This window comes from Sminthopsis crassicaudata, chromosome 4, assembly GCF_048593235.1.
Source record: "Sminthopsis crassicaudata isolate SCR6 chromosome 4, ASM4859323v1, whole genome shotgun sequence".
Classification (NCBI taxonomy): Eukaryota; Metazoa; Chordata; class Mammalia; order Dasyuromorphia; family Dasyuridae; genus Sminthopsis; species Sminthopsis crassicaudata.
Window position 1 is genome coordinate 378,065,831 of NC_133620.1, and position 21,431 is coordinate 378,087,261.

A 21,431-nucleotide genomic window follows, 5' to 3' on the forward strand; every position below is an offset into this window, starting at 1 on the left:
TATTGCAGCAGTAGAGTCTAAAAATTGGGAAGGCCCTTGAGTTCATGCAGCATGAGAATGTGTGGTAGAAGGAAGTTAGGGATGGTTAGCTTGGTGAGAAGACTTGGGGAAGGCTGAGGTGGGTTACAATGACTCTTTTTATTTGTTTGAAATACTTCCATATGGAAGAAAGATTAGATTTCTTCTTTTCGTGCTCCTCTTCCTCCTCCTCCTCTTCCTCCTTCTTTTCCTCTTCTTTTTCTTCTTCCTCTTTCTCATCCTCTTCCTCTTCCGCTGCCTTTTTCTCCTCTTCCTTCTCCTTCCTTTCTTCAGGGTATTATGAACAAAAAGTAGAAGCTGCTGAGGCAGATTTTGGCTAGTTATAAGAAAAGACTTTGCAACAATTAAGTGTTCAGAAAGTGAAATGGGGAGTTGGTGGTTTCATCAATTTTTGAAATGGAGGCTGGACGAATAGTTGATGGAGTTGTTATTGAGGGTATTCTTGATTTCTTATGTGGATTGAACTAGATGATTGCTGAGTTTCTATTAATTCTACAATCTTCTCAGATCTTCACAGGAATAGTAGGGTCATTATCATGAGCCATTATATCTTTGGAACCCATTCTTTTCTGGATCATTTATAAATGGACAACATTGACTTGACACCCAATCCTGGGATCTTCCAGATAGTCTTGATTCTCCAGGAAGAATCTCTTGGCACTTCTGCTTCATCCAAATCTTAGTGCCTTAAGAACTTTTCCTATTTAGCATACCTAAAGTTTAATAACCTTGTCAGAAAGTTATTCTGGCTTTTTCCTTGAGGGGCATGGTGAGTGAGAATATAGAAGAGGAGTGGAGTCACTGATAGAAGAAATCATAGTATCACAGATTAGAGTTGGGAAGGACCTTTACAATGATTTAATATGACCCCTTCATTTTATATTGGGGAAGAAAACTGGAGGTTGAGAGTTGTGACTTGCTCAATATCATGCCAAAACTGGTTCTTCAGAGTTTTCTGAAAGAGTTGTGAAGAAGAATTGACTAGACCACTGAATTGGATATATTGGTGGGGGGGAGGGTGAAGAAGAGTGAAGAGTAGGAGAGGACACTGGCATAATGAACCCAAGAGACTGAAAGCAGGTGGTGCATCAATAGGAATGGAGAGGGAAGTTAGAAAGAAGGGTTTAGTCAGAAAGAGTACAAGCTTTGTTTTGGACTTGTTGAGTATGAGATGCGTGTGGGACATCTACGTGGTAATAACCAGCGGGCATTTGCTGGTGTGATTTTGCAGCTGGGTTTTGTCCACACCTAGATCTGGAGGTTCTCCTTGAATCTTAATCCTTTGATGGGATGTTGAAAGTGGAGGGGCTCCATTCTGCACATAATTTGTTGTGCTGCTCTGTTTCAGGGGGGGAATCAATGAGTCTGTTAATAAGAATAAATAGGAAGTAATCTGAGAAAAAAGATGCTAACAGTGGGAAGGACTCAGAAAGCCTTGAAACTTTGAATACCAGCTCTATCCTATCTAGGGTCATTCTTATTTCCTTATATCTTTCTGGGTATCTTTATACCTGTCTACATATTTGAGTGGTCTCTAACTTCTCTTAGTCCTCTGAGGAAAAGAACACAAGCTGAGGAGTTAGGACAGACGCTTTGAGAACTATTTGCCTGTCTCCCATTCTCCATCTTTTTTACCCTGAGCTCCTGGATGGTGCCCCCTTGCCATGTCTAACCCCACTTTCTTTCTGTCAGGAGTGCCGCTTGGTTTTCTCTGAGACGAGCCCACCCGCCCAGCAAAATAGAGTCCCTCAGGGTGACAGTTGACTTCCTGAAGGTGCCTCTTGGCCTGAAGAAGCCAGAGCTGAAGGAAGTGGCCTTGGGGCCCCCAAGGAGGCCCCAGCCCACGGCCCTGGAGCGCTACAAGGCAAGGCGCTCTGAGGCCATGGACACCGAGTCCCAGTACTCCGGCTACTCCTACAAGTCTGGCCACTCCCGAAGCTCCCGGAAACATAGGTGGGTATGGTGGACAGTAAGGAGGAAACAGGGGACCTGAATAGATAGACAGAACCAGAGACAGACAGACAGAGAGAAACACAGAGAGACAGAGACAGAAAGAGGGACAAACTGACAGAGAGATAGAAGGGGGGGGAGGGGAAGTGGGAGGGAGGAAAAAAGGGAGAGAGAAGAAGAAGAAGGAGGAGGGAGGGAGGGAAAGAGAAGTATCTCTCTGAAGTAGAAGTGAGAGTGGGGAGGGGGGTCAGATAAGGCAGCTGGTCAGAATGAGAGGGCAGATAAAGTATAGGTGGGTCCAAATGTGACAGTGATTTTTGTCCTCTTTGACTCTTCATGCCTGCCCCCTTCCCTTCTTACCACAGAGACCGGCGGGACAGACACCGTTCCAAGAGCAGGGATGGAAGCCGAGGAGACAAATCAGTTACAATACAAGCACCGGGGGAGCCCCTGCTGGACAATGAATCAACCAGAGGGGATGAACGGGTAAGGAGCCATGAGAAGGAGATTCTCTAATTGCAGAATTTTGTAGCTAGAATTATCCTTAGAGATCATCTGATTCAGCTCCCTCATTTTAAAAGTGAGGAAAGTACAGTTGGTGCAACTATTTTAGAATCCCATATCATCACTTATTGCCCTTTTCTGAGACTAACTCCAGTCTCTTTCTCTCAGGATGATTGTTGGCTTGTCTCATACCTGAGACAAGTCTTGCTTTACCTCATCTGTAAGAATGAGGGACTTGGATTACCTGATCTCTAAGGTCCCATCTTTTTCTAAATCTATGATCCTATGTAACTCTGGCCTAGAGATCTTAAAAATGATTAGTCTGTTATTGCATAGGAAGTGTCCGAGACAAGACTTAAACAGGTCTCTTGCCTGTCAGGGCAGTGACAATCCCTACTTGTACAGTTGCTTCCTCTTGTTTCTTTATTTTATCTCTGTCTCCCACTTTTTTTTCTTGACTTAACAAACTTAACAAACATTTATTAAGTGAATATACTATGTTCAAAGCATGATTCTTTGTGCTGGAGTATAGGGATGAAAATGACCCTGCCTTTATGGAGCTTAGTTCATTCACTAAGCAATTATTAAATAGATGCTACAGATTAAAATACTTGAAGTAGGGAAGACCTAGTTTCAGATACTTACTAACTAATGGGCAAGTCACTTAACTGCTCAGTCTCTTCTTCTATAAAATGAAATATAATAAAATACATACCTTCCAGTATGAGGATAAAATATGAGATACTTTTTATAAAGTGCTTTTATAAATCTTAAAGTTCTGAATAAACACTGTGGCAGATATATCTTTCTGTATGCAAGATTACAAGGGAAAAAAATACTCCCAAAACATCTCCTAACCACAAGAAAAGGTCAGCTAGATAGCTCAGGGAATAGAGTTCTGGGCCTGGAGTCTGGAAAGTCTGAGTTCAAATATGACTTGAGACACTTAGTAGCTGGACAAGTCACTTAACCCTATTTGCTTACTTTCCCATCTGTAAAATGAACTGGAGAAGGAAATGCAAGCTTTTACAGTACCTTTGCCAAGAAAACTCCAAATAGGGTCACAAAGAATCAGACATGAACTGAATCACAACCACAAAATGGGAGCCACTAATATGCACATAAAGATCTATCCCCACTTAATATTGATTTAGAAAACCACACATTAATATTATCTGTGTTATGTTATATTCTTAATGATTATTTTTACATATTTCCCAATTATATTTCCATCTGGTTCTAGCCCACTCTTGGAATTGACGCCTCTGATAGAGTGGATAGAATCCTGGGAATCAGAACACCTTGCTTTTAAATCTTGCCTCAGGTGCCTGTAGCCATGTGATCATGGGCACTCTCAGAGCCTCAGTCTCTACATTTATAAAATGAGGGGGAGGATAGCCTTCTAGCTATAAATCTATAGCTCTGTGAAGTCATACATAATAATTATAAAGTAATTTTGATGGGTAGGACACTAGTAATTGGGGGAATTGTGATAGGCCTCATGTAGGAGTTGGCACTTTAGTCTCTACTCATAGACACAGTGACATAATCTACTCAGGCACAAACACCACTCATGACCTTCTGGATACTCCTGTTTGTCAATACAAATGCCTGTGATACATATATAAACTTCCAGGCATACATTTTCAAATTCTTGTACATAGAAACTCAGCCACATGTAGATAAAATTAAAGTAACGTGGGTAGCCATCTCTCTCCCCATGTTTGTCTGTCTCCCTATCTCTCTGTGTCTTCCGTACTTCTCTTACTCTCCTCTCTGACTCTTTTGACTCTTGATTATTTCCAGTTTTCTGTCTCTCAGTGTTTTCTTCATTTCTATATTTCATCTGGGTTTCTGTCCCTAAGATTCTGCTCTCAATATATCTTTTTAAAGACTTTATTCTCTTATTTCATTTTGTCTTTTTGTCTTTATTATTTCTCTGTGATCTGAAGAGTCCATCCATCTCGGTGGATAGATTTGTCCCAAGTTCATTCATAATTGGTAGCAAACTAAGAACTGGGACCGAATTCTCTTGAGGGTAGTTTAGATTCAGTAGGTAGGTAGCATAAGGAGGGAGACCCTACAGGAATCTACTATTTCTTTCTGGATGGCCTTGGGGTAAGCCACGATCTCTCTGACTCTCATCCTCATTTGTAAAATAGTGATACTTACATTTGGGGTTAACCCTACTTTATGGAAATGTTATTTAAATCTTAAGGCAATATCAATATTCCCTTTCAGAGTTCCATGCCAAGTAGAAGAAATTTCTGGAGCAATAAAAGCTACCAATTTAGGATTTAGAACTGTCAGGGTCCTTAGGAATAATCTAATTCAGTCTATTCATTATAGAAATGAGGAAACTGAGACTCAGAAATCTTGAATTTTACTCAGTGTTAAACAGATAATCAATAGAAGAGCAAGGATTCAAAACCAGACTTCCAACCAGAGCTTTTGGGGTTTATCTCTGCCCTGTACTATGTCTTTTTTTCATTGGAGGCTTCAAAAAAAGTGGGTCTTGGATAGGCATTGCAATGGGGACCCGCCCCCTGCTTCCATACTGCTAAAAGTCATGTTTATGGTAGAGTTGAAATTCTGAGGCTTAAGAAGCTCCTGTGAGTAGGAGGATAGGGGAGAATCTGAAGCCCTCTGGTGGCAATTTATCAAATGACATTTTAACAGGCTTGAGTTGTATGGTACTAAGAGCAGATGAAGAAAATAGGAAAAGGGGAAGGTCAGAAATTCAGTAGATAAGGCTGGAAGGTTAAGACTTATTTTCTTGGGGAGCCTGATTAATAATGACTATGTAACCTTTTGGCCTGCTGGCCTCATGGAGTAGAGTGTGAGGACATATCTAAGGATCTGCATCCTGAGAATGGAGAAGGTAGTTATGAAAGTGGTACATTTTGTCTCTTATATTCCTACAGGGGATCTTATGCTTTCAAATGATGTTCAGGGAAGTTAAGGGATTTTTTTATGAGGTCACAGAGATAGGAAATGTGAAGAGTGAGATTTGAATCCAGATCTTCATGCTCCATACCTAGGCATCTTCCCACCATATTACTCCACACCAAATTCCTCACCCCCCCACCACACATCAACATCCTGATGCTTTGAAGGAGGAGAATTAATTTTTTTCCTTTTTGATAGAATCATAAGATTTCAGAGTTGGAAAGATCACAAAGCAAACTTTACCTAAATAGGTATCATTTGATACCTATTTAGGGACTAATGCCATAGCTTCCCAACTGGCCTCTTTGACTTAACTTTGGACCATTCCTATGCTTTCAGTCCATCTTGTGTCTCCTTTTTCCTCCTCCTCTCCAATCAATCGTCCCAAAATAATGCTTTTATTGTGTCATTCCTCTGCTCTCAAACCTGCAATGACTCCTCACTGCTTATAGGTTTATAAGCTTTTTTTTTTTTTAATGTCTATTTGTGTTTTGTCAGGTCTGGAATTCAGTCTAATGGGAAAAGCCTTTGTTTTGGATTCTTTAGCCTGGCATTCAGGGTCCAAATCTGTTTCAAAACTCCATTACTACCCCCTTAAATATTGTTATGTCCAAATAGAACTATATACCAGTCTGCCATGTTTTTTCTTTCTTTCTTTTTTTTTTTTTTTACCCCAATCTCTTTACTTTTCCCTTTAAGTTTCTTCCACTTGGAATGTCTTCTCTCTGATGTCTCCATGAATTCTTCAAAACCCAGCTCAGGTGCCACTTCAACCAAGAAGCCCATAGTAATTTTCCCTTTTCCAAACACTATAGTACATGTAGTCTTTACTATTCCTTTAGTGTTTGGCATTGACTGCCATGTATGTCATTTATTTTTGTGTGTGGCTGTATTTTTTTAGTATGTCGTTCGTATGGTAAAGACTCCTGGATTTGGTGTCTACTGCCACCTGCTAGCTCTGTGATCATGAGAAAGTAACTTTGCTTCTCTGAGATTTAGTTTCCTCATCTGCAAAATAGGGATAATGATATAATGACCATGCAGGATTGTGGCAGGGAAAGGGCTCAATAGATCTTTTGAAATATGTTACTATCTTTTTTGCTGAGGCTGGGGTTAAGTGACTTGCCCAGGGTCACACAGCTAAGAAGTGTCTGAGACCAGATTTGAACTCAGGTCCTCCTGACTTCAGGATGGTGTGCTCTATCCACTGTGCCACCAAGCTGTTCCCAAATATGTTGATATATTTAAAAATATATATTACTAGCTTAATGAACAATTCAATAATTCAGGGGGAAAGGACCAAAAAAGAGGTTGGAATTGAAGCCTTAAGCTTCTATAATACATAGTTTTTTTATAGTATGCATTAAATTTAACACAGTAGTAATAACAAAATTGTTCCATTTGTTTGTGCCTTCTTTTAAATTTTAAAAAAGTATTTTCCTGTAGGTACTTAAAATTTTTTTTTAACAGCCTGTTATCCCTTCCCCCAATAAAATTGCTCACTTATAACAAATTAGCATATCATGGAAAATAATTCAGTACCTTGGTCATGCCTAAAAAATGCATGTCTCCTTCTGTACCTCTTTCTTAAAGAGCAAGAAGCATGTTTCATCATCAGTCTTCTATAGTCTTTTGGAGCTGTTTTTCATCATGTTCTTTGGATCCAATCAATGTCAGTCAGCATTTATTAAATACCTTCCATGTAGCAGTACTAAGTGCATCATATTTATTATTTTGTATGGCCCAATTATATTTCATTATGTTGATATACCACAATTTTTTTTATCCATTTCTTTAATGCCCAGAGCTTGTGATTTTTGTTTTCTCTTGATTGTAAGTTCTTTAAGGACAGAAGGTATTTTGTATCTCTCTGACTATGGAGCTTGATACAGTTGAATACCAGTAGGTGCTTGATAAATACTTAGTAACAGAATGTTTGCTGATTAACTTCTTCCCTTCTTTCTGTTTTCTCATTTTCCCTTATCCTTCCCGCCCTTTTCCCTCTCTTCTCCTTTCCTGTTGTCCTTATCCTCCCCAACATTTCCCCCTTTGTTCCTCTCCACTTTCTCTCAAAGGATGATAACTGGGGTGAGACAACTACGGTGGTGACAGGCACCTCGGAACACAGCATCTCCCACGATGACCTCACACGCATTGCCAAGGACATGGAGGACAGCGTCCCCCTGGACTGCTCCCGTCACCTGGGGGTTGTGGCTGGGCGACCCTTGCGCTGCTCTCCTTCCTCACCCCGCTGGCCTTCCTCCTGCTACCCCCGCTCCTGTGGCGGGAAGAGCTGGAGCCGTGTGGGGCAGCATGCGAGGGACTCTTCATCTCAGTGGCCTTCAAGCTGCTCATCCTGCTGCTGGGCAGCTGGGCCTTGTTTTTCCGCCGGCCCAAGGCTTCTCTGCCCCGTGTCTTCGTGCTGCGCGCCTTACTCATGGTGCTTGTCTTTCTGCTCGTGGTCTCCTACTGGCTCTTCTACGGGGTTAGAATTCTGGAGGCGAGGGAGCGCAGCTATCAGGGTGTGGTGCAGTTTGCCGTTTCCCTAGTGGATGCCCTGCTTTTTTGTGCACTACCTCGCCGTGGTCCTGTTGGAGCTGCGCCAGCTGCAGCCCCAGTTCACCCTGAAAGTTGTGCGCTCCACCGACGGGGCCAGTCGCTTCTACAACGTTGGCCACCTCAGGTACAACAGGCGTGAGCGTGTGTGTGTGTGTGTGTGTGTGTGTGTGTGTGTGTGTGAGAGAGAGAGAGAGAGAGAGAGAGAGAGAGGAGAGAGAGAGAGAGAGAGAGAGAGAGAGAGAGAGAGAGAGAGAGAGAGAGAGAGAGAGAGAGAGAGAGAGAGAGAAAACAAAAGGGAATAGGAGATAACACTAGGTTAGGACCAGGGTTATAAAAAGGCAGGGAAAGAATACTAGCATAGGAAAGAATTTTAGAGCATATGCAGATATATGGTTGGGGTTTGGGTAAAGGAGTAGGAAGAATGCTGGGGGACTGAGGGCATGAGTTTTATCTGGGGGACCTGGGGTGTAATGCTGTAGTATCCAGTAGCAGGTGACAGGCCACAGGGGATAGCTGGAAGTACTGAGGGACAAATGGGTTGGAATTGAGGGAGTGATCAGGACATGTATTTAGTGAGGCTGAGGCACTTTGGTGAGAGAGAATTGGTGCAAAATTCATAGGGGAGATGGAGTACTGAAGGTGGGAATGAAATAGAAGGAATGGGAGGAGTTCTGTGGAGAAGGATATGGGCCAGCGGCTTCTTTGGATCCTTTTTACATTTCCTTTGGTTGTGACTGCCACAAAAGCATATTCTTTCTGGTGACTCAGTGAGTATGAAATGAATGAAGCTGGGTAAGGCAGAGGAGGTTATTTTGAAAAGGTTATGTTAGAGAAGGCTAAATAGAGGGCTGTGGTTCAGTGGTCATGCACTACTTATGAGTTAACTTGGGAAAGGGTGTGTATATTTGTTTGGGTCCACTTGTGTGTGTGTAGGTATCCTTGTCTGTATGTGTATATTTTTGACAGGATGTGTGAGAAAGATACTTCATTGCCAGAAAGATCTGGCAACTTGGCAACTTGAGTCTTGAGCCTGACCCTGGACCCTAATGCTCTTGGGAGTTCCCATTTTATTGTTCCTTAGGATCAAGTATATGAGGTCGGTTGGTTTCCAACCCTCATTTGGGAAATTTTCTCAGCCCAGTGAGATTCCAAAGGCATGATGAGTAGAGGCTGTTGGTGGCAGCTCCTAGAAGGTCCCACTTATATAGACTTTAAGTGTGGAACTAGATGACTGTCACAACCTGGCCAGGAAAAGGGCTCTGATCTGGAGGCTGGAAGGAGACCAAGGGGGAGAGACCTCAGGGTGGCTTCCTTAAGCTGGGCTTGTCAGAAGCAACTTCTCCCCATCCTTTGTTCTTTCTTGTTTTAACACCCTGCCCTGACGTGTCCCTCCCTCTGGACACCTTTGTCTGGTAGTGGAGGTGACCATGAATGTTCCCCTTACCTCCTCCCCTCTCCCTCTCCCCTGTGCTCTCCCTTTCCCTCCCTCCCCTCTCTTCCTTCCCTTCCCCTCCCATCTCCCCCACAGCATCCAACGTGTGGCAGTATGGATCCTGGAGAAGTATTACCATGATTTCCCCGTCTACAACCCTGCCCTTCTCAACCTGCCCAAGTCCGTCCTGGCCAAGAAAGTGTCCGGCTTCAAGGTGTACTCCCTCGGAGAGGGTGAGCTGCCAGGATCTTCCACTTTTCTGCTCTTCCCTATCAGGGCTTCTTTGCTCCTCCTCTTCTCTTTTTCTCTGTTTTACCTTTCCCTTCCACTTCTCACTCCCTTTCTTTAGTCCCTTTTGTACTGTCCTTCCCCTTGGCTCCAGGTGGAGGGTCTCAGCTTTTGGATCCTTTCCCCTATTTCTTTCTCTTTCCTTCTACCTTCCTCAATCCTGCCCTCTCAGGTTTCACCTCCTTTGACTGCTCCTCATCAGCCCTGGCACTCTCAGCCCTTCAGCCATTTAAGTCCTGAATCTTATGGATCTCCTTGGAAGTCCTGGCCCTTCTTTGCTGCTGTTCCCTGGGTACCCTTTTCTAAAGGTGGCTGGGGACAGTGCCTCCTGAAGACTGCATAGTCTGGCTGCTGCCCTCAGCCCCAGGTCTTTCTGGAAACCAGTTCCCCATTCTGATCCCCTCCTCTGCCTCCCTGCCCTCTCCCAGAGAACAGCACCAACAATTCCACTGGACAGTCTCGGGCAGTGATTGCAGCAGCAGCTCGGAGGCGGGACAACAGCCACAATGAGTATTATTATGAAGAGGCAGAGCATGAGCGGAGGGTGCGCAAACGTAGAGCCAGGTATGTGCTCTGGGAAAGAAGAGGGGGATGTGTGTAAAGAAAGGTGAATGAAATAGGATGGGCTAAGATTGCATGGAGACTATATGACTTTAGAGAATCCTTGTTTGGCCTTAGTTTTCTTTCTTTCTTTCCTTCTTTCTCCAGTTGAGGTTAAGTGACTTGCCCAGGGTCACACACCTAGGAAATGTTAAGTGTCTGAGACCAGATTTGAACTTGGGTCCTCCTGACTTCAGGGCTGGTGTTTTATCCACTGCACCACCAGCTGCTTCTGGCCTCAGTTTTCTTATTTGTAAAATGTATAGGTTGAATTAGGTGACTCTATGTTTTGATGATTCTTTGAATTCAACTGGGAGGTTGTCCATCTGGGGGATGAAGGTTGTAAATGAGTCTTCATGGTCTCTGAAAAGAATAGACATGTGGAACAAGTTGCTTATATTTATTGGGAAGAAAAATGGAGTTGGTACCCAGGAAGAAGAAATAGGTAAAAATCTGTGGCTTTAAAAGTAGAGGCTAGATTTGATCTAGGGACAGGTATCAGGGTCCAGAATCATTAGTTTTGGTACTAATGGTGGTCTTCAACATTTTAACTACTTTTCCTTGCTAGGCAGTATGCTAAAAATTTTATAAATATCTCATTTTGATCTCATAAAATCCTGGGAAGTAGATATTGTTATTATCCCCCATTTTATAGTTGATGAAATTAAAACAGACAAATTAAATGACTTGCCTAGAATCATACAGCTAGTAAGTATCTGAGGCTGAACTTGAATTGAGATCTTCTGGCCTCGACTTTCTATCCACTGAACCACCTAGCTACTTAGTAGAACTTTGAGCTGATTCCAGTTGTCTCTGCTATGGACACTTCACTATACCCTCGCTCTCCTGGGTTTACTAACATTTCCATTAGAAAGGAGAACACAGCCTTCAGCAGTGTCCCATTCTTTGCTTGTAGGATCATATAATGGCGAAGTTGAATGGGACCAAAGAGATCATATAATTCAAATACTTCATTTTACAGCTGAAGAAATTGAGTTGAACAGATTTACCTGACTCCAAGATCACCATTCTATTCATTAGAACGGGAGGCAAAACAAAGTATACCATGCTTTTCCTCAGAGACTTAATTTTCAATCTTTTCTATATCCTGCACTCCAAGGCTTTGGGTAAATGAAAGAGTAACTAACCCCTTGCTGTGGAGTCCTAATATCAAATTCTTGTTTTGTATGTATCTAAGATGTTTTTGGTCTTTCTGGTCATGAACTCATAGTGTCAAAAAATATTTTACTTCATCTTAACTAAAAAACCAAAATAAAACAAAATTTGAGATTTGAAAGGAAAATGACTAGGAGAATAATTTGGAAGATGATGGAGGATAAGGATAATGCAAAATCAGTTTCAGGAGTAATTTCATCCTGAAGAAAATGGAGTAAGAGCTTACTTAAAAGAACTGGTTCTTATTGAAAGTTTTAAGAAGTTTATGTGTAGACAGAGTGGTGTAGATGTAAGACTGGAAGACCTGAAGATCTGGAGGCCTAATCCTGGCTCTGTCACCTAGTTATATCACTATATGTAAGTCACAACCTCAATCTCAACCTCCTCTACTGTAAAATAGAGATTGAAAATTCTTGTGCTGCCTCACTTAAGGATTGTGATCAAAATTCTTTGTGAAGCAGAAAGAGCTACATATATATGGGTGGTGATATCATTATTGACAGTAGTTATTCCAAGAAGAACAGCTAAAAGCTACTACTGGTTGTAGTGGTAGTGTAGGAAATGTCAGAAAGAATTTTCTGAGTTCTAAAAGGAAGTTTTGAGGTCCCCTTATTTAGAGAGTTCTCCCTGGAAAGGATACTGCCTCTTTCTGTTAGGAGGCTATGACTCAACATCACCTCTTGTTGCAGAAATTAGACAAGGCTTAGGCTTCTTTAATGAGAGAAGGTTGAAGGGGTTTTAAGAGGTGAGTGTGAACTGTGTCTTGTTCTCAAACAGACTGGTGGTAGCAGTGGAAGAGGCCTTCACACACATCAAGAGGCTACAGGAAGAGGAACAAAAGAACCCAAGGGAAGTGATGGATCCAAGAGAGGCTGCCCAAGCCATTTTTGCTTCCATGGCACGAGCCATGCAGAAGTACCTACGCACTACCAAGCAGCAGCCCTATCACACCATGGAGAGCATCCTGCAGCATCTAGAGTTCTGTATCACTCATGACATGACACCCAAGGTAGGTTCTGTTTTACCTCCCATCCTAGTAGAGAGTGCTAGCCCTACAGTTAGGAAGTTCTGCTTTCAAATCCTGCCTCAGGCAATTTATAGCTATATGACTCTGGACAAGCCATTTGAAATGATCCCTCTGGGGGTTTCATTGTCCTCATTAAAATAAGCAGGTCATACTCAATGGCCTTTAAAATCTATTCTAGTTCTTGATCTAGGATACTGTGGTCATGTGCAGACAGGGACAGAGAGAGAGAGAGTGAGAGAGACAAAGAGACACAGAGAGAAACAGAGAGACAGAGAGTATGGGTATGACCTCAGCAGCTGCTTCAGCAAGATCTTTGGTCTTCCAATCAAAGGCAATTTTTCACTTTGACGTGTTAGTGTTTGCTTGAATGTGATCTCTTTTTGCCCTCTGCTGCTAGTTGTGGGAATTGCTCTCCTTTCCAACTCCAAATACTTAGGAGAGTAGTACAGCTATTCTGGATGATGATATTATTGCATTATAGATTTAGAACTGGAAGGGCCATTAGATGTCCTCTAGTCCAACACCCTCATTTAACATATATGGAAATTGAGGTCCAAAGAGAAGTGACTTGTCCAGAGTCTCAGGTTATATCACATTATTATTCTATATATCACCATATTATTCTATTTGAACTTTCATAATAATATCATATTTATATGTATGGTATACACATATATGTCAAGTCAGCAAACAATTGTTAAGCACCTACTATGTACCAGGTATTGTGCTGAAGAGACAGAGAGAGGCAAATACAGAGTTCTCACGCACACATACACATACATACATGTGTGTTTGTATCTATATATGTATGTATATCTGTACCAGATAAATTGGAGCTAACCTCAGAGGGAAGGCAATTAGGGGATTAGGAAAGGCTTCTTGAAGAAGTTGGGGTTTCAGCTGAGACTCAAAGGAAGCCGGGAGGCAGAGACCAGGAGGATTAGTATTTCAGACATGGAAAATGGTCAGTAAAAGGTCACATTTGGTAAGTGTCATGGAGGAGGAATAACAAGGATGCCATTGTCACCGAATTATAGAGTACATGGAAGGGAATAAAAAACATATAATGAAATATATAATAAATATATAATAAAAATATTTAAGGAATAAAAAAAAACTGGAAAGGTAGGAAAGGTCAATGTTATTAAGTGCTTTAAAATCCAAACAGAGAATTTTATATTTGATTCTGGAGGTATTAGGGAGCCACTAAAGTTTATTGAATGGGGAGGATGTGTGTGATGTGATCAGACTTGTGCTTTAGGAAGGCCAGTTTCAAAGCTGTGATTCTGAGTATGAACTGAAGAGGGCAGATTTGAGCTACCGTGACTGACCAACAGACTTGGATTAATTCAGGTGTGAGGTGAGGGCTTGCAGCAGGGTGATAGCAGTATCAGAGAAAGGGGACTTATATTAAAAAAATTACAAAGATAGAATCAGTAGAAATTGGCAAGGGATTGAACATAGATGGGGGAGAGGAGGAGTGAAAGAAAATGAGGAGTTGATCTGCCTCCTAGATTGTGAGTTTGGATGACTGGGAAGATGGTTGGTACTCTCAACAGTGATAGGGAAGTTAGGGAGAAGGCTGGGTTTTGGGGAAAAGTAATGAGTTCTCTTTTGAACACGTTGAGCTTGAGATGTCTGAGACATTCACTTTGAGATATCCTATCCTAAAGGCAGTTGCACATGCAGGACTACTTGTTATGAAATAAACCTGAAAATTGCTTGCATAGAAATAATAATTGAAGATTAGCAAGAGAGTGAAGCTAATAGAAGGGGTGATATACTAGTAAAGATGGAGTAGAATAAGATGGTATGCAGAGGGATTTGTTTTCCTAAGAAGAAAGGCATGGCATATGGGTGAAGGAAGAGAATATAGAAGAAGGATTCTGAATGGTACTAAGTGAAGATCAGGTAAAAAGGGGGAGTTCATGGTGAAAGGAGTTCCATTTTTTTTCATTGAAATAAGAGCAGCAGTCTTATCTTGGGTATAGTCATGAGCTGTTTGAGAAGGGATGGAAAGGTTTGGAAAAGCTGTTGTATTGAATAAGATAGTGAATTCATTAGGGAGATATAAAAGGATTCTTTGCTATAGTGAAGATCCAGTTGAGATTATTTAACATAAATCTGCAGTGTATCCAGTCATCATACTTATATGATTTTTTTTCAGGTGTTTTGTTTTGTTTTTTTGTTTTGTTTTGTTTTGTTTTGTTTTTTGGGGGGCCTTTGATGAATAAGATCGAAGGCAGCAGATGGCAGAAAAAAATCTGAAGCTGGGCCTCAGGAAGGCAAGATCAGTATAAACAGGACAAATGACTGAAGAAAAGAGGATGGTATTAACTTGATTATTAAGGATGTCAAGATGAGGAAGGGAAGAGAGTATAGTCAGTGAAGGGGTGATAGCCTGAGAAAGAACTGAGCAGTGGAAGAAGCTGAGGTTGTGATAAGGATGTAGAACAGGGATTGTATGATAGATGTAGGTAAGGAATGGAAAAAATTGATGATGAGATAAAATAATTTCAAAGTTTATGAATATGGAAATAGAACACTTGTGCGTGATGGCATTAGAGGTATGACCATCTCGTGTGTAGCTGAGCTATGGTGGTGGAGTGGGTCACAGGAAATGAATTAAGTCAAGGAACTAGAAGTTCAGGTGTTTGAGGGAGTATCAGTATGTATGTATGAGGGCAGGAGTTAAGGAAGAAAGAAAGACTGTGAGCCAGGCATTGTGGAACTCTTAGGAAAGAAGGAGAGTGTCTTTGAGGTTAAGCAATAGCTCTCGAAATCTTGATTAGGTGGTTAATTGTATTACAGATTGAGTGAATTGTATAGTAGAAGTTTCTGAGTGATGGTGCTGGTGGAAGTGGTAGTGGGGATCAAAGAATTATGACTTACTCAAAATGACCCAGTGAATCTGGAGTTATGAATGAAAGAGCAACCCATGCTGGAAAGGGTGGCCAGGGAAGCTGTGTCATCAGAACAGAATCAGTTGTACAAGAAGATGGAAGGAATGAGAGAGGAAATGTTTTAAAAAGAAGGCAAATTTATTACATGTGGAAAAGTTATCCATAGAACACAGTCAAAGGAGTGAGTAGGTCTTGAGTGGCACTGGGGCAAGGTTTGTTAAGGGGAATGGGAACAAGATAATGGGTAGTGGATAGCAGGGAATGGGAGTTATATAATGACAACTGGGGATTCAAAATCACTAGGATAGAGAGGGTATGATCAGGTGGGTACTGAAGAGAAAATTCAGGCAGATCATCATTGCCCACAAAAGTTCAGACAACAAACGTGGGGCTGTAATCAATCTAAAAAGGTGATTGATGAAATGACTGATCCAGGCAAAGACCTTCCTTTTGGGGAGGCGGTAGCATACATATTGTGCATATATAATGGGGCTCATAATAGTGCACCCACAGGGTCAGTGTGAAGTTCAAATGAAATCATCTTTGTAAAGGGCTTAGCAGAGTGCCTGGGATATAATAGGTGTTTAGTAAATACTTTTCTCCTTCTCCCTATACACGTATGCACATATACATATACACATATATTTACACATATATACATGTATGTATATTTGTATTGATATGTAGATATGCCATAAGGTTTATAAAATATTTTTCTCACTATAACTCTGTGAGAAACTGAGGCTCAGAGAGGGTAATTTGCCCAGGAATATATTGCTAGTAAATGTCAGGACTGAGATTCACATATGGGTCCTTTGATTCCCAGTTTAGTTTTTTATCTGCTGTGCTGGGTCTGGTCTTGACTACTGCAATTAGAATGAAGGAGGAATGAAAAAAAAAAAGAGAAGAGGAACATTATGGGATGGAGATCCTTTTGGGGAACCCCTTCTGCAAAGAGTAAAGGAGGGTCTGCAGTGAGGTGGGGGTAACCAATACTATATTGTGCCATTCTCTTTTCCTAGGCCTTTCTGGAGCGGTACCTGGCAGCTGGCCCCACCATCCAGTACCACAAGGAGCGCTGGCTGGCTAAACAGTGGACACTGGTAAGCGAAGAGCCAGTGACCAATGGACTCAAAGATGGCATTGTCTTTCTCCTCAAACGCCAGGACTTCAGCCTGGTGGTCAGCACCAAGAAGGTCCCATTCTTCAAGCTGTCTGAGGAGTTTGTGGACCCAAAATCGCACAAGTTTGTTATGAGGTTGCAGTCTGAGACCTCTGTGTAACTGTGCAACAGAATGGGGCGAGTTGGGGGGGGGTGGAGGGCTGTGGGAGACTCCTGGGGGCAATGGTAGGGGGCTTGAAGTTCAGCCTCAGCCAGTTCTACTTCCGTCCCTTCTGCCTCCAACTCTGTTTTTTACTTGAATTCCTAACTTACTCTCCACTCCCACTCTCCTCTTCCTCTCTTCCCTTCCCTGTCCCATGTGAAAGGGGAAAGACCACCCTGAAGTGGGGGCAGCAAGTAGAGTGATACCTATCCTGGTTTTCCCATTCCTTTCCACCTCAAGCCCTGTGGGAATAGATTCCTCTTCTCTCCTTTTTTCCTCTTTTCTCTTCTTCTCTCCTGTTCTCTCCTCACCAAGACAGTCTCTGCTGACCAGGGACATGGCCCTTCTGTCCCCTACTCTTCCTTCTCCACCCCTCTTCCTCTTTCTCCATCTAGGTTATTGTAGCAGTTCTCTTCAGCAGCCTCCTGGAAGTACTTCTCCCAAGGGGTGAAATCAAGATCACAGCAAACCATGGTGCCAAATCATTCCAGGTCAGGGCTAGTCCTCTGGCATCCAAAGTGAGATGAGGCTGTTTTTCCTGCCTGTCTCATTAGGATTATCTCAGGAACTCTGAGTTTGGGGGAAAACAGGACTCCTGGATCTGTGGCCTTTTTAATTCCTGCACAAGTCACGAGGGTCAGGAGTCTCCCACAGAAATTTTTTTTTTTCTTGTTGCTACTATAGCCTCTTTTCTGTCTCCTGGTTATTTTCCTTTTATATTCCTTCTCTTCTTGATCTCCTGGTCCCAAACAGACACACAATCTCTCTCTTTTTCTCTCTTTCTCTCCCAGAAGGGAAACTCATTTTCTCCTAGCCTTGTCAGGGAGAATTCTCCTTTTTCTTTCTCTTATCCTGATCTCTTCACTCATATGGAATTGCAAGAACCCAGAGGAATGTGGTCCCTTTGGGCTCTTCCCTGGGATATGGGAAACACTCCTCTACTCTTTATCTCTCTCATTTGCCTTCCCTTTCCTAATTCCCTACCCTAACTCTTTGCTATGGGATGGATTTTTCCCCCCCCAACTCTGTCTTAGTTACTAGTTGGCCTGGAGAGGATGGGAAGACCCATGGGAAGAGAGGTGAATTTAGAGCCAGAGGACCTGAGTTTAAATCCTAGTTTTGTCCCTTACTATCTGTGTGGCCTTGGATAAGTGACTTTCACCTTTCTAGGTCTTGGTTTTTTCTTCTATAAAATGACAAGAATTGGACCAGAATGTGTCTTGTAACTCTATGATCCTGTGATACATGGAATTTGGATGAGACCCCTATGGAAGTCAGTGAACCTGTTCTTTTTATCCTGGATAGGTTTTTCCATTGTCAAACAGGTGATGATATACCTGAAAGGAGTGAGCTTCTAAGCATCTCCTTTCTCCCTCTGTGATATCCCTCTTAGACTTTTCTTCCCTGGGCAGAAGTGCTACTTTTCTATGTTGGGGAGGGCCCCCATTGCTTCTTCTCTTCTCAATTTAAATGAATCCCTTTACCTGAGAGATCTCATCACTTCAATGCTCTGGGGATTCCATTTTGTTTGGCTGATCTCACACTGGAATCAGGAGCTGAGTCCCTGATGTTTTGAGATCACATAGTCCCTTGCCCCACTTCAGCTTCCAAACGTTTCTAGCGGGATTCATCACTTAAAGCAAATGTGGGCAAAATTGTCCTTCATCCTATTTTCTGAATTTGGATTGTCAGCTTGAGTATGGGAAATTTTAGCAAGGGGAATGGGAATTTGAAGCATTAACATGTCCTACTCTTAACCCTTATCCTTCCATTCATATCCAATCAGTATAGCTCCAGAAGCTGGGATGGGTCCATACCCTGCTTGGTGTGCTTGTGCTTTGCTCCCATTTTGGTCCATCTTCTTCCCTGCATCATTTATTGCTCCCCCTTTGTGTGCAAATGCCTGGGGAATTCAGAGATAGAGCACCCTCAGCTTCATTCTCTTGGAAACCTTCTACCTTTAAAATAGAAACCCTGAAGGTGATTCTGGGCTTCAAAGACTGCTGCTAACTTTGTGAGAGAGGAGGCAGAGCCTTAGCCCCATTGATCCAACAGAGTCTTTCTGAATAGTGCCATCCTTGGACTTGTACCTTGAACCCTTCTCTTCCCCTTTGGAAATGCTCAGGGACGTATGGGGGGGTTCCCTTTGTGTAGGCAGAAGTTGTACCTGGTGATTACAAGACTGATTTTTCCAGAATTGCAAGTCCCTGGGTTAAGCCCAGGTAGTTTTGAGATACTGCTAGAGGATTGGGGTGCAGCCACTTTTCTGGACATATCTGTTGTCTGCAAAGTTTAATGTGGGAGGGGTCTCTCCTGGTCTAAATAACTCTTTTCTAGAAAGGGGTCTTGGATGGATAGTCACTGCCTTGGTGGAAAGAGTATTGGAAGCAGGATGGGATTTTGAGATTGTAAAGGACAAGGTATTTGAGACCCTTATTGCTTTCCTTGATTATGGGCAGTGGATGATTCTTTTAAAGGACCTGCCATGTTTTTAATCACTGTGATTTTTTTTCATTCCTTTTCTTTAAAAAAAAAAAAAAAAACTAACAAAAAAAAGCTACCCTAATTCCCCTCCCCCCCTTGTCTCTTAAGCACTAAGGGCTGTGATTGAGAATGGCAATGTTTTAGACCCTCTGTGTCACAACTGTGGTATCTTTTTGTTTTCATTTTCTTTAAAAAAAAATCAGGATGAATTGTGATGTGTATGTATGTATGTATGTATGTTTTGTGTTTTATCTCTCCTCTGTGGGAAGTAGTCTTAAGGCTGTGACCAATAGTGGGATGTAAAATTAACACTCTTCCTTAGAGCGTTCTCTCTCTCCCTCCCTTTCTGTCTCTCTCCTCCCCTTTCTGTAATTCTTTTTCTCTTCCTTCTTATAGAAGCTTCTTGTAGTTCTTTTGGGGAGGCACAGGGTATGCCCTTCTTCCATTGTTTCCATTTGACTTTTCCTACTCATTAACCATTCATTTAGTTTTTTTTTGATGTACTTAATCCACCTTTCCCACCCTCTGGTCACTGTGCCTCAATCCTTCACCTACCTCACCATTCTGCATCTGTCATCATTGATTGCTTTTCCTTAAGCTCATTTCTGTGTCTTCTGCCTTCATTTTTCTCTATTTTTTTCTTAAACTATCATCTTTCTCCTTGTTCATCCTTCATCCTGCCCTTAAATTCTTTCCTGACATCCCCCATGGAACTCCTAGGCTGTCCCTTTTTTGTTAGAAGAGATGAGGTGAAACAAATGGACCTTTAGAAACCCTCAACTGGGCCATCTGTTTTTGCGGGCTTGTGCTTTCCTTTCTTGGACCCACATAGGCTCCCCTGTCTCTGTATGGTGTCTTGTCTGTCAGTTTGTCTTTCTTCTCTTTCCTGTGCCCATCCCCTAGGGCAGTACCTGCTGATGGATTCAGTCCTGGTGTAGGACTGTTCTATTGCGTTCTCCTATGCGCAAAAGGAAGGGGAGGCAGGGGGACTACTAGGTCCCTTCCAAGTGAGATTGTAAATGTAGAATTTTCCATTCAATTCTAGAATTTTTTTTTTACAAAGCTGAGACCTTTGTGCATGCATGTAGAAAATTGTAAAATGTAAAATTGTTTTTTTTAATATATAAAAAGCTTGTTTTTACAGTTTGCAGTGGATCTAAGCATTATGGCAAATTTAGGGATTTTTTTTCTTAAAATATAGGAACTAAAACTGTACAAATTTTTTTTATATAAAATAAACACATTTGACTTTTTGGGGTGGTATCTGATTGCTTTATTACTGAAGTAAGAAAAGAGCTTCCAGGAAGTCAGCCCTGGAAAGTCTAGATTTTTCACAGTTCTGCAGCCACAAAGACCTAAGTGATTGATCAGATTATAAAAATGCATCAGCAGAGGGCAATGTAAGCTTGGCTTAAGCTCCAAGTTCCTGAGGGTGAGATGGAAAGGAAATCTGGTGTTGGGTAGAAGGATTTATAAGGAAATTATGTCATGGGCTATGTTGCTTGTGAGAGTCCTCACACTGTAGTTGTAGACTGCAAGAGACCTTAAAAACCAACTGACCCAAGCCCTTCATTTTTACAGATGAAGAAATGGAGGCTCAGAGAGGTTAAATTATTTGCCCAGTGTCACATAGATAATAAGGTGATCAGTAGGACTGGAACCCAAGTCCTTTGACTCAGTGCTTTTGGGTAATGACAAAGGGATCTTTTCTTTTTTCCCTCCCTCCCTCCCTTCTTTCCTTCCTTCCTTCTTTCTTTCTTCCTTCCTTCCTTCCTTCCTTCCTTCCTTCCTTCCTTCCTTCCTTCCTTCCTTCCTTCCTTCCTTCCTTCCTATTTATTTCAGAATCATGAAATTCTGGATTCAGCAGACTTATTGAAAAAACCTTAAATTATTAATATAATGAAAACTATAATTTACAAATAGACCCAAGGAAACTAATTTCCTTAAATTTATTCCTTTATCCCTTTATTATCAGTTTGCACAAAATTTATCTAAGTATATAAAATGGGGTCTTTTCTTGAAAATAGACACTATAGAACATTCCAATTCTTATCTGTGTGACTATTAAACTTCATATCTTCCTATTTCCTGAATCCCAGAAAAATAGGTTTTTTAAGAGGCAAGTGGGATCATGATTGGAAATCCCCAACCACTCAATAACCTGAAAGGAGATATGTACCCTTACATTGAAACCT

General features: G+C 41.8%; 1 protein-coding gene across 1 annotated transcript in view; it reads left to right on the forward strand.

Moving 5' to 3' along the window:
- VANGL2 (VANGL planar cell polarity protein 2) overlaps nucleotides 1–20,489 on the forward strand; it is a 39,701-nt gene extending 19,212 nt beyond the window's left edge. Inside the window, 9 exon segments of the mRNA XM_074262324.1 lie at nucleotides 1,732–1,992; nucleotides 2,355–2,475; nucleotides 7,518–7,659; nucleotides 7,662–8,005; nucleotides 8,007–8,125; nucleotides 9,530–9,666; nucleotides 10,150–10,285; nucleotides 12,275–12,506; nucleotides 16,450–20,489. Coding sequence (XP_074118425.1) covers nucleotides 1,922–1,992; nucleotides 2,355–2,475; nucleotides 7,518–7,659; nucleotides 7,662–8,005; nucleotides 8,007–8,125; nucleotides 9,530–9,666; nucleotides 10,150–10,285; nucleotides 12,275–12,506; nucleotides 16,450–16,710 — 1,563 coding nt within the window. The 5' untranslated portion in view covers nucleotides 1,732–1,921 and the 3' untranslated portion in view covers nucleotides 16,711–20,489.
- The last annotated feature ends 942 nt before the right edge of the window (nucleotides 20,490–21,431 follow it).